We start from the raw sequence: 11951 nt of genomic DNA, 5'->3' as shown, positions 1-11951 counted from the left end.
TTTCCACTACTACTTGTTGCCTTCCTCCTGTCTCATATAAAGAGATAGTACTTCTTTTTGCCAAGGCACACTCTTCTACATGCACATATGAAGTCATTCCATCCTGCCTTCTCCAGCAGATTATGTCTCCATCTCTCTGTTCCAGATATCATTAGTCTGTCCCTGTCTACTAAATATTTCTACTGGTTAAAAAAGCTGCTTGTTTTTCCCCTGTCCAGACCTATTAGCTAATTATCTATATCAATTCTCTCATGAATAAATTCCTTGAAAAGTTCATATACAATTGGCACGTTCATTTCCTTTCTCCTCACTCTTCATAATTCCCTGCTTAATTTGAAAGTTTCTGCAGAGGCTTCTGATCTCTCCATTCAATTAAAACTATTCTCTCCAAAGATAATAATGATTTCTTAATTGAAAACACTAATGCCTTTATTCATCTTTGTTCTTTTTGGTGTCTTTATGCCTTTTACTGAATCACTTTCTTTGAAATTCTCTTCTCTCTAGGTTCTGGTTCTAGTTTCTGACATTGCTTTCTCCTAGTTCTCCTACCTTTTTTTTTTTTTTTTTTTTTTTTTTTTTTTTTACTATTTTAATATCCTTTGCTAGATCTTCATCTGAGTCACCCCAACTAATCATGGGTGTTCCTCAAGGCTATAACCTGATCACTTACTAAGGTGGGGTTTTTTTTTTTTTTGGTAATCTTTTCAACTCCCATGGATCCAATTATCATTTCTATATAAAACATTCTCAGATATATTTTTGCAGCACTGGTTTATTTCTTTAGGTCTAGGCTTTTACCTCATACTTTATATTGAACATTTTAAACTGCATATGCCATACCATTTAAAATTTAACATGTCCAACATTGAAATTATTATATCATTTCCCCTCTCTTCTTCCTAACTTTTGTATGACTGTAGAGGGTACCATCCTCCCAGTCCTCCAGTCCGTCCTTCCTTCCTTCCTTCCTTCCTTCCTTCCTTCCTTCCTTCCTTCCTTCCTTCCTTCCTTCCTTCTATCCTTTCTTTCCTTCCTTCCTTCTATCCTTTCTTTCCTTCCCTCCTTCCTTCATTCCTTCCTCCCTTCCTTCCTCCCTTCCTTCCCTCCTTCTTCCTTTTCCTCCTCCCTTTCTCTTACCCTCCCTTCCCTCCCTGTCTCTTCCTTCTCTCCCCCTATATTCAGTCAATTACTAAGTCATTTGATTTTTTCCTTAGCAACATTACACACACACAAACACACACACACATAAAAAAAATTCAGTTGTCGATTTGATCTTCCTAAAGCAAACAAATATAATTTAATCGCCTCCTTTGTGCTAGACACCATGTTAAGAACTGGCAATAAAAATAAGGGCAAATCCAAATCCCTTGTCTGATGGAACTCACAGTGTAATGGGGAAAACATAATACAAATATCATATATTAATAGGATATACATACATGTATATATTAATTTATATAAATATACATATAATATATAAACATTATATAATTACAAATTTCTAAATATCATTTATATTAAATTATTCTATTTATTTAAAAACATTATATATTATATATTTGTGTGTGCATAAAAACATACTAGATATATCAACAGGAGATAATCAACAGAGTAAATAATAATAATAATTTGGTGCTTTAAGCTTTGCAAAGCCTTTTAAAATATTATCTCATTTTATTCTCATAATAACCCTTGGATACGTGTTATTACTATCCTAATTTTATAGATGAGAAAACTGGGGTAGATAAAGGTTAAGTGATTTGCTCAAGGTGACAAAACTGTTATGTGTCTGGGGCAGAATTTGAAGTCAGATCTTACTGATTCTCTGTCCAGTTTTCTATCCACTGGTTCACTGTAAGTAGAGGGGCATGAGAACTCCAGGTATGGGCAAAAGACAGCAAAAATTCCCAATGCCAGAAGATATAGCACACTGTGAAAGAAACAGCAAGGAGATTGGTGTCAGTGGAGCTCAGAATACAAGGGAGTGAGTAGGTATAAGGTGTAAAGAGTGGAGAAAAGGGCAGATTATGAGGATCCTTGGACACCACTCAGAGAATTTTATATTTGATCCTGAAGGTATTAGGGAGACAAAGGAGTTTATTGAATAGTGGCATGCAGTCATCACATTTGTACTTTAGGAAGCTGACAGAACTGAGTGGATTGTGAAATTAGGACAGTCAGTTCAGACAATCCGGCCACCCCTCATTCAGTAAATTTCATTGGCTCCCTATTATTTTCAATATCAAAAATAAAATGCTGTCTGTGGATTTTAAAGGCCTTTAAAGCCTCCCCCCCCACCATCTTTTTAGTTTTCTTTTTTTTTTTTTAAAGTGTCTCAGTCCTTTATTGCCTCTGTCCCTGTGTGCCCTGACCCCCCCACAAGCCCCGAGGCTCTGGAGCAACCAGCTCATATCCCATTTCCCAGCCCCCCACAACAAAGGTGCTAGTTCCTCCCCTCCCCAAGCCCAAGGGAGGGGCCCTAGGCAGAGTCCCAGTCTCTTCTTTCAGCCCAGAGATAGTATAAATTGGAGAATAGACAGGACCTGATGGATGGAGAGGGAAAATGTGATAGGAAAGGCTATAATGGAGATGTTGGGGGGGTGGGGATAATGGAAAGAATCTTGGGTCCTGTCAGAAAAATTGGAATGGGGGGGTCACAGTTTTGGTTCTAACTCATTGGATGATCTTCGGTTATTCTCTCCCCTGGATGAATTTTTTTCTCTCTAGGCAAAATTAGGGGGTTAAACTCTTGTGATCTCTCAAAGGTCCTTCCCAGTTCTAAGATTCTGTGACAAATGGACTGTCCCCAGGGATCCAACCAGGATCCAACTACAAAGTGAGTTGCTTCCTCACTGTCTCTCTCCCTCTGGGAAGCCATGGCAGTATCATTCCACAAAAGGGAAGTGGTTCTAATAAAACTTTCAAAAGACTCAAGTTTGATGTGTTTTTTTTTTCTTTTCTGGTTTTAAATCCTTTGATTAGAAAGGTGGTAATAAGATGACAGGCCATTGGGTAGTTGCCCAAGGAAGGGAATAACTGGGGTTTGAAATTGTAGACCTGGGACTTGGGTCTAAGGATGTTTGGGAACCCCCCCCCCCCAAGGTGAAGCCTTATCTCCTTTGCTTTCCTTATGTGGACTCAAGTTGGGGTGGAGGTTGGGGAAGAAGGCAAGGAATGGATAGGAGAGAGATCCTGGCCCAACTTCTTCACATATTGTACCAGGTAAGTAGAGGACCTGGAGTAGAACCCCTGGGGTTCGGAGATACCAGGTCCAAGGGGTGAGTAACCAACACATCATAGATGTTCTTGTTAGGTAGCACCACCTGAAAGAGAGCATCCAAGTCCCCTAGGGAGCCAGTGGGACCTGTGGTCTTAGGTGCTAGCCCCCAGTAGGAAGGGCCTGGGGAGGGCAGACACTGAGGGCAAGGTGGGGGTGGGAGCTGTGCTAGGGGCATCACCACATTTGGGGTGTATATGGGGGAATATGATGTGGGCAGCTGTCCCCAAAGTGGGACCCTGGTACCCCCTGATAGCTGCACCTGGCTTGAGGTACCCTGAATTACAGGGAGGGGCAGGAGAGGCCAGGAGCCTTGCTCAGATGAAAGAGGAGGGAGCTGAGACCCCCCTGTGGTTCCCAAGAGCCCTGCCTGGGTGGAGGCACCCTGCAGGAGGGGAATGGGCCGGAGAGGCCAGAGTCCCCCCTCTGCGGGAGAGGAGGAAGAAGACAGGGGAGAAGTAGGTGCCCCATGGCCCCCCAAACAACCCTCTTGTAACTTGGACAGGGAACCCAAGGGCCAGGACACTGGCTCTGAAGTGGAAGAAGAGGAGGAAGAAGAAGAGGATGGCCGTGGAGGCTGGGGCCCTTCTGGAATATCCCCAAGCAAGGAATCAATACTGAAGGAGTCGATGGCCATGTTGGGGCTGGGAGGCCGGTAGGGCCAACCATGGAGAACATAGGGTGTCAGGTCCTTGGCAAAGGCTTTGCCCTGGCCACCCCTCTCCCCTCGACGGGCCACAGCTGTGTTTTGCAACCGAAGGGCCTCAACAGGGATCTGGCTCACGTCTACTGCCCCAAAATTTCCCTTGGCTTGTGGCTTTTCCGGGTCCTTGGGCACCTTGTGGAAGCATCGGTTGGAGGAGAGGTTGTGCCGGATAGAATCCTTCCACCCTTCATAGTCATCTTTGAAGAAGGGGAACAGGGCTTGAACCTGGTGAATGATCTGGGCCAGTTTGAGCCTGCGGTCCGGGGCAGCCTGGATCACCAGGGCTATCATGGCCAGGTAGGTGTAGGGAGGCTTGTCATGCCGAAGGTATTTCTTCTTCCTTTTCTTCTTGGGGGGCTCAGGCTCCGGTTCTGGCTCCGGCCCTGGCTGTGGGGGGGCCAGGGCTTGATCCCCCTCGGGGCATGGTAGAAGGGAAGGACACAGCACTGGGCATGGAGTTCCTTCCTTTTTAGTTTTCGTACACCTTATTCCCCTCTGCATATTCTGTGATCTAAAAGCAATGACATACCATTTCCCTACTTCGGGCATTTTCATAGGCTGCCTTTCATGCATGAAACATTCTCCCTCTTCATCCCTGCCTCCTGTCATTCCTGGCTTCTTCAAGTTCCAGCTAACATCTTACCTTCTACAGGAAGCCTTTCCCTATCCTCTTATGTATTTGTGTTCCCTCTGTATATAGCCTGTTAGTACACAGTTGTTTTCCTGATCTCTCTCCTATTAGACTATAAATGCCCTGAGAACAAGAACTCTATTTTGCCTTCCTTGTATCCCTATCACTTAGCACAATGCTAATATTCTATCATTCATGTATCACATTTTCAGCCACTCCCTAATCAAAACTTTTTCCAATTCCAGTATTTTTTTACTACTAAAATAACCCTCCTCCCAAATGAATCAATGCATACTTTATTGTTTTGGACACTTTTCCTTGCATTTGACCTCAACAGATTGTTTAGTAATAGGCCCAATCTCAGAATCAAAGGGTATGGCCATTTTAGTACATTTTTAAAATATCATTATTTGAATATTGTTTTTATAATGGTTGGGCCAACTTACAGTTTCACCAACAATGAATTTACAATGTGTTTTTCCCCTGTAGGAATTCTAATATTGATTATTTTCTCATTCTTTCCAATTTACTTATTATGAAAAGAATCTTCAAGGTTATTCTGACTTCCACTTTATTGTTAGTGATTTGTAACTTTTTTTTCTTAGATTGTTAATAGTGTTTAATTTTCTTTTAAGTCACTTTGCTAGAATGAAAGGAGTGCTGACTTTGGAATAAGAGGATTTGGGTTCAAATCTTGACCTATTTGTTAGGTAGAATTTTGACCTATTTGACCTTTGGACAATATCTTTAGCTTCTCTTCATCTCAGTTTCCCATTTGCAAAATGAAGAGGATTGGGGAAAGTGTCCTCTAAGATTCAATCAAATTTATTTCCATAACCCTTGTTATTATTTATTCATATCCTTTGAGCACATGTCCAATGGAGAATGGCTTTTGTTAATTTCTTGTATGTCTTGGATATCGGAGCTCTATTAGTGCTGTTTTGGAAAAGGATTTTTTTTCCTTGTAGACAATTTTGATTCTAATCCTGTATTATTTTATTTTGTTCATTCAAAAGTTGTTCAGTTTCTTATAATGTTATTATCTGTCTTATTTTTGTAGCACAGCTAGGTGGCACAGTGGCACAGTGAATAGAGAACTGGGCCTGGAACCATGAAGACATGAGTTCAAATTTAGCTTCAGATTTGATACTGATCAAATTACTTAACCCTGTTTGCCTCAGTTTCCTCATCTGTAAAATGAGAAGGAAAAAGAAATGGTAAACTACTCCACTATCTCTGTCAAGGAAACCCCAAATGGGATTATGAAGAACCAGACAATACTGAAAAATGGCTGTACAACAATTCTACCCTTATATTGTCTGTCCATTAGTTGTTTGGTTCAGAAATTCCTCTCCTAACCATAGTTATGAATGATAATTCCATCATTTTCTTTATATTATTTTTCATAAGGTGAATTTTATATATAAGTTGAAAAGCCATTTAGGATTAATTGTGTTATTTATTATAAGATACTGGTCTAAACCTACTTCTGGCAAATAGCTTCCCAGTTTTTCTGGCAATTTTTTTCAAATAGAGAGTCATTGCTCTAGTAGTTAAACTAATTTTAAAATTTAGAAAAGAAGTTATGGCAAAGTCAGAATTCAATGCGTGTTTCATTGCACTTTATTAACTTGACATATATTTTGCTCTGTAGCATTTTTTTTCTTTTAGTGAGGCAGTTGGGGTTAAGTGACTTGCCCAGGGTCACACAGCTAGTAAGTGTTAAGTGTCTGAGGCCGGATTTGAACTCAGGTACTCCTGACTCTAAGGCTAGTGCTCTATCCACTGCGCCACCTAGCTGCCCCAGTCTGTAGCATTTTTAAAAATGTTGCTAAAAAGCTATTAATGGGCCTTTAAGGCATTTGTACATTTAAAGTACAATTCTCATCCAGAAATACAAGAATCTCTGTTAAGAAAAGAAAATTCTGGTGCATGCTGCCAAAAGATACACAAAGTCTGACTGCACCTGCATCTATGATAGAAGTGTGCCAAAGCAGGCAAAGTCAAGATATCTATGACCTGAATATGCCAAATTTAGAAAAAGTACACCTCTGAAGGAATTCAGTTAATGGAACATTAACTTATGAAACCATTTCAGCTGTTAGTGAATACAGCTAAGGCTAACTGAAAAGGGAGGTAAAGAGAGAGAAAAGAAGGGAGCAAAAAAAGTTGGGAGATCAGAGAGAGAAACAGGGGAGAGAAATGGAGAGGGGGCACTTGGAGGAAAACAAAGGAACTTTAAATAATGAGGCTAAATCTGGGCTCAGGGGGAAGTGTATCATTAACTTGGTTGTGTTAAATTAACTTTATCTAGGCTGAAAGCGTATGAGGAGCAGCACTGAAATTTGGAATCCTCTGAGAAAGTTACTTGGAACGTTTGCTGAGAAGGTTGTATAGAAAAGCAAAGGGCAGATAGAGGAAAAAGCATGATGAGTGCTGGGAATACCAACACAACTCCCTGTTTCCTTAGAATCCAAGCCAAAGGATTCCAAGATTCCTAGGGCAGGTCACTGAGTTTAATAAAGTCAGAAAGCCATTAACTGATATGAGTATTTCTTTCCTTGCAGAAGTTGTGGGCTATAGGTGTGGAACAATAGAGATAATGTTAGACTTTTTCAATATGTATTGCTGACCTTTTTATTTTTAATTCTCTGTTCTAAGGGAGGGCTGCTGAAAAGAGTGTAGGTGGGGGAAAGAGAAGTGATGTAAAAACCAAAGGTATCAATAAAAATTGTTTATAAAAAATTCATACAAAGTACCAGCAACATTATGTAATGATCTATTAAGATGGACTTAGCTCTTCTCAGCAATAGAATACTGCAAGACAATTCCAAAAGACAGATGATGGAAAAACTATCCACATCCAGAGAAAGAACTATGGAGTCCGAATGCAGATGAAGGCATGCTATTAACACTTCTCTTTGTTTTTTCTTTTTCACGTTTTTCTTTTCCTTTTTGTTCTAATTCTTCTTTCACGCCATGACTGATGTGGAAATATGTTGAACATGATTGTACTCTATAACCTATATCAGATTGGTTGCTGTCTTGGTTAGCAGGGAGGGAAGGGAAGGAGGGAGAAAAATTTGGAACTCAAAATCTCACAAAAATGAATGTTGAAATCTATCTTTACATGTCATTAGAAAATAAGTAAATTAATATTAAGTAAAATAAATAAATAGTTGTGGTATTTACGAAGTCATTAACTGAAGATCAGTGACAGTCCACTACTCAAGCAAAGAAAAATAGTCTATATTTTCAAAAATTATTTATAGGATTAGCTCTCCTTTGATTTTTTTTATGCTTTAAATGCATTGGTTACTTTGGTATTTTGAAGAAACGCTTTAATTTCTCCCCAAAACCCTAAGCATTTAATATTGAATTTCTCTTTCTCTATGTATCTGGTTCCCATGGATGCCAAAGTGACCAGGTGGCTCAGTCACACACAGCTCACCAAACAAACACCTGGCAGCTGCTAGCGTGCTGTGATAGTAAAACTCAAGGGGATGCAATGGTATTCTTAGCTTGCCTCCTAAGAGCATAGATAAGAATCACAAGCAAATACCCTGAACAGTAAAAAGTGCCGCTGCATACATGAGAGAGGTCTTTTACTAAAATTTCTAAATTAAAGGAACAAAATAAATAAATAAATAAATAAATAAATAAATAAATAAATAAATAAATAAATAAATAAATAAATAAATAAATAAATAGATAAATAGATAAACAGATAAATGATAGGAACAAAGCAAGAGCATACACTCTTGTTTCTTTGAAAGATAGTGATATGAACATTGAAAGAGCATACTTGTACTCAAATTTCAATTGACTAATGCATAATCTAGCCACCAAACACCTTTAAACCAAGACTCACTGGTGAAAACAGGAAGTTCTGTGAGAAACCCTCAATTCTTTTCTAATTATAACATTCTGGTTCCTGATTTTAGTCCAAGTAGGAAAAGTGGGTAAACTTCTGTACCTTCCTGTCACTGATTTTATCGAATATCATTTATTTTCCCTCTTAAAAAAAAACTCTAAATGTCCCATAGAAGAGATGAGTAAAATATTTCCTTCTCTCTCTCTCTTTTATTTAACCAACTTGGGAGACCATAGGTATAGTCACTGATGTGTGACTAGTTTTTTTTTTTTAAGTTACATTTTTTTCTCTATCTCAATTTCTGTCACAGTGGTAAGAGAGTAGCAAGGCATATATGCATGGAAATGAATGTGATATAAGAGCATTAGCAAAGAAATATAAAATAAAATTACTTTAAAGAAAATGATGATTTTTGTAAAGTACTTCAATGTCTCCCAAACACAAGCCCATTTACTTATCAATCCAGACTCAATGTACTATTCAATTCAGTCCTTTATTTGTTTTAAACACATTTTTTTTGTTTGTTTGTTTTGTTTTGCAGGGCAATGAGGGTTAAGTGACTTGCCCAGGATCACACAGCTAGTTAATGTCAAGTGTCTTGAGGCCAGATTTGAGCTCAGGTCCTCCTAAATCCAAGGCCAGTGGTCTATCCATTGCACCACTTAGCTGCCCCTTAAACATGTTTTGAAAGAACTTTTAGCCAGTCTATGATTCCATGCCCTTATTTGTATTTTATTCCTTCTGCCCAAAGCAAGAATTATTTTTCATTTATCAAATTAGTATATATTGACTAATTAATTTCTGAAATATAGTCCCAAAGAGGGAGAATTATTATCCAGTTTGCATTATAGTAAGAAGATACACACACATACACAGACAAATATCTAACTACATTTCATGTGTATATATACATTATAAATATATATATAAACAAGTAAAAATTATATTTATATATACATTCATATATATGGTATTCCAAAAGTTTTAGTTCACCTTACTAAGACTTCTGTGGACATACTGCGGAAATTTTCTTATAAACCTGCAGTTTTCCTGTGAAACAAGATAGCAAAATTCTGAAAAACGGTGCATTTTCCTCTCTTTTTAGGACATTCTTTTTTCATTTGAACAAAATGAATTATCTACTGCATTGCTTGCTATAGAACAAGTAATGTTATTTCTAATCTGAAAGGAAAAAAGTGACAGATTAGGTTTTTCTCTCCTCTAAGCCTGCCAGGAAATAGCAATTGTAACCTAGTGGAAATTTTCAAGTCTTTTCAAAATGAATTAGCTATGTGAAATGTTAACAACATCTGAGCATTGTAAGCATTTGAGGAAAGAATGTGCTGTTATAGCAATGTGGATGATAGAGTTAATGTTAACCTGTTGACTCTCTGATACGGCAGGTACAGCTCATCCTAGCAATCACTCTTGTCCAATGTAATGTCAATAAATCATGATTGTAACAGCCAATGAGATGGAGTGTTGTCTAATATTTTGCCAAGGAAAGTCTAAAAATACGTTATGTGTGAAGGGGTCATAGAAGTGATTGGGGGAAAATGTAAGAGGAGAAAACAAAATAAATTTCCCTATTGTCTGAAGCAAGAAACTTGATAATAGTATTTCTAGCAGGATAAATTGAGGACTTGGGAAAGATGACACTGCCCCAAATATCTCCATTACAGACCATTTGCAGCAAACATTTGAGTACTTTCTATTGCTAAGCTCAAGGGAATAGAACCACTAGGCATTATTTATACTTTGAAAAAGATTTATTTTATGATTATATATTTTTTCAATTTCACCACTGGTTCCTAGCCCCACCCACCCCCAAGAACTTTAGGCTCACACGGACCAAGATGAATGCAGGAAAACTGAGCCCAAAGGTTTTTTTTCTCTTTGTCTCTTACTACCCCCCAAAAAAATACCTTTGCCAAAAACACATATACTCACTTAGATATCTATATCTATCTATATCATCTATATATTTATATATCTATATATTCATGTGCATATGTATATGCATATCTATGCCTATACCCACATCCATACATATACACAGACACATACATATATACATATATATAAAATAATTGTGTGTATGTATATATGCATATATGAATATATGTGTGTATAAAATCTGGCTCCCCCTATCATAAGAGGGTCTATAAAATCAATCAATAAATAAGTATTTATTAAATGACTACTATGTGTCAGGCATTGTGCTAGTTGTTGGGTATATAAAAATAAAACTGCTTAAGAAATTTATATTTTATTTGTGGAAACAGCACACACATGTAAGAGCAAGATAACACTGTGTTTAAAAAAACAAACATGATTATTATAAGAGGGGCCTACAAGGGATAAAAGGATGTAAGGGAATGAATATTAATGAAAACAAAGAATTGAGCAAAAGTAAGGAGGAAGCTGTGAATCAGTATTATTTGGACAAAAAAAAAATACCTACCTCATCCCCATAAGTTTTGGAGGAACAGCACAATGGAAAATTAATTAAAGCAAAAGAAAGCAGTAGATAGAGGGAAGCTGGAAAAGGAATAATATTTTTCAGTCATTTATGAATCATTGGGGGCAGCTAGGTGGTGCAGTGGGTAGAGCACCAGCCCTGGATTCAGGAGGACCTGGGTTCAAATCCGGCCTCAGACTCTTAATACTTACTAGCTGTGTGACCCTGGGCAAGTCACTTAACCCCAATTGTCCCACAAAAAACCAAAAACAACAACAACAACAAAAAACACAAACACAAACACAAAAAAAACACACAAAAAAATTACCTTCATCAAATCTACATCACCTAAATTCAGAAAAGTAGGTCAATTTCCAAACCAAAGAGCTACACAATAACTGTAGAAGACTGCAATATTCTTTTATGGACCTTGAAAATTCTAACAGAAAAAAAAGAAACCAAAAACCCTCTTGGAAAAGTTAGCTTTGAAAGATTATAGATTAATCTGAATTAGAATATGAGGCATAATTCATAAAATATAAGTAACACTTGCACCTTCCTTTCAGGGTTGTTTTGACAATCAAGTTGGATGATATAATTAAAGTGGTTCACAACCCTTAAAGTGCCATATAACTATTGTTATTACAAATAATTTTCAGAATAACACTATCATCAGTATTTCTTAACACTAATAATTATTACTACTAATTATTGTTGGTAATAACATAATTATAACAGATTAATCACTAATGCTACTACTGCTGCTGCTACTACCACTAACACAACAAACTACTGGAGGAAAGATCACCTGTTGGACAAAACTTTCTGGTCTAATAAGGATGATCTGAGCAACCCTCCTTCTTTGCTGGACTTGATTACTTTCCATGGAACTGGGCAGATATTATGTCTATTGCTAATGATTGCTCCCTTCCATAATCAGGAAATTATGGTTGGCAATGGCAACCACTTGGCCAAACAACAGAATAAGAGTATTCTCCATTT

The 11951-nt window shown here is 37.8% G+C and overlaps 1 protein-coding gene across 1 annotated transcript; it reads right to left on the bottom strand.

Annotated features, from left to right (window-relative positions):
- Positions 1-3206: 3206 nt before the first annotated feature.
- On the bottom strand, positions 3207-4592 carry LOC122732261 (forkhead box protein H1-like). The gene has a single exon (XM_043972347.1). The coding sequence runs from the start codon at positions 4590-4592 to the stop codon at positions 3207-3209; it is 1386 nt and encodes a 461-aa protein (XP_043828282.1).
- Positions 4593-11951: the final 7359 nt, after the last annotated feature.

Source organism: Dromiciops gliroides, chromosome 6, assembly GCF_019393635.1.
Source record: "Dromiciops gliroides isolate mDroGli1 chromosome 6, mDroGli1.pri, whole genome shotgun sequence".
NCBI classification, from domain to species: domain Eukaryota; kingdom Metazoa; phylum Chordata; class Mammalia; order Microbiotheria; family Microbiotheriidae; genus Dromiciops; species Dromiciops gliroides.
This window is presented reverse-complemented; position numbering and strand designations above follow the sequence as displayed.

What these genes read in the sequence shown, in the direction of transcription:
- LOC122732261 (XM_043972347.1), bottom strand. Translation starts at nt 4,592, where the DNA reads ATGACAGGAGGCAGGGATGAAGAGGGAGAATGTTTCATGCATGAAAGG.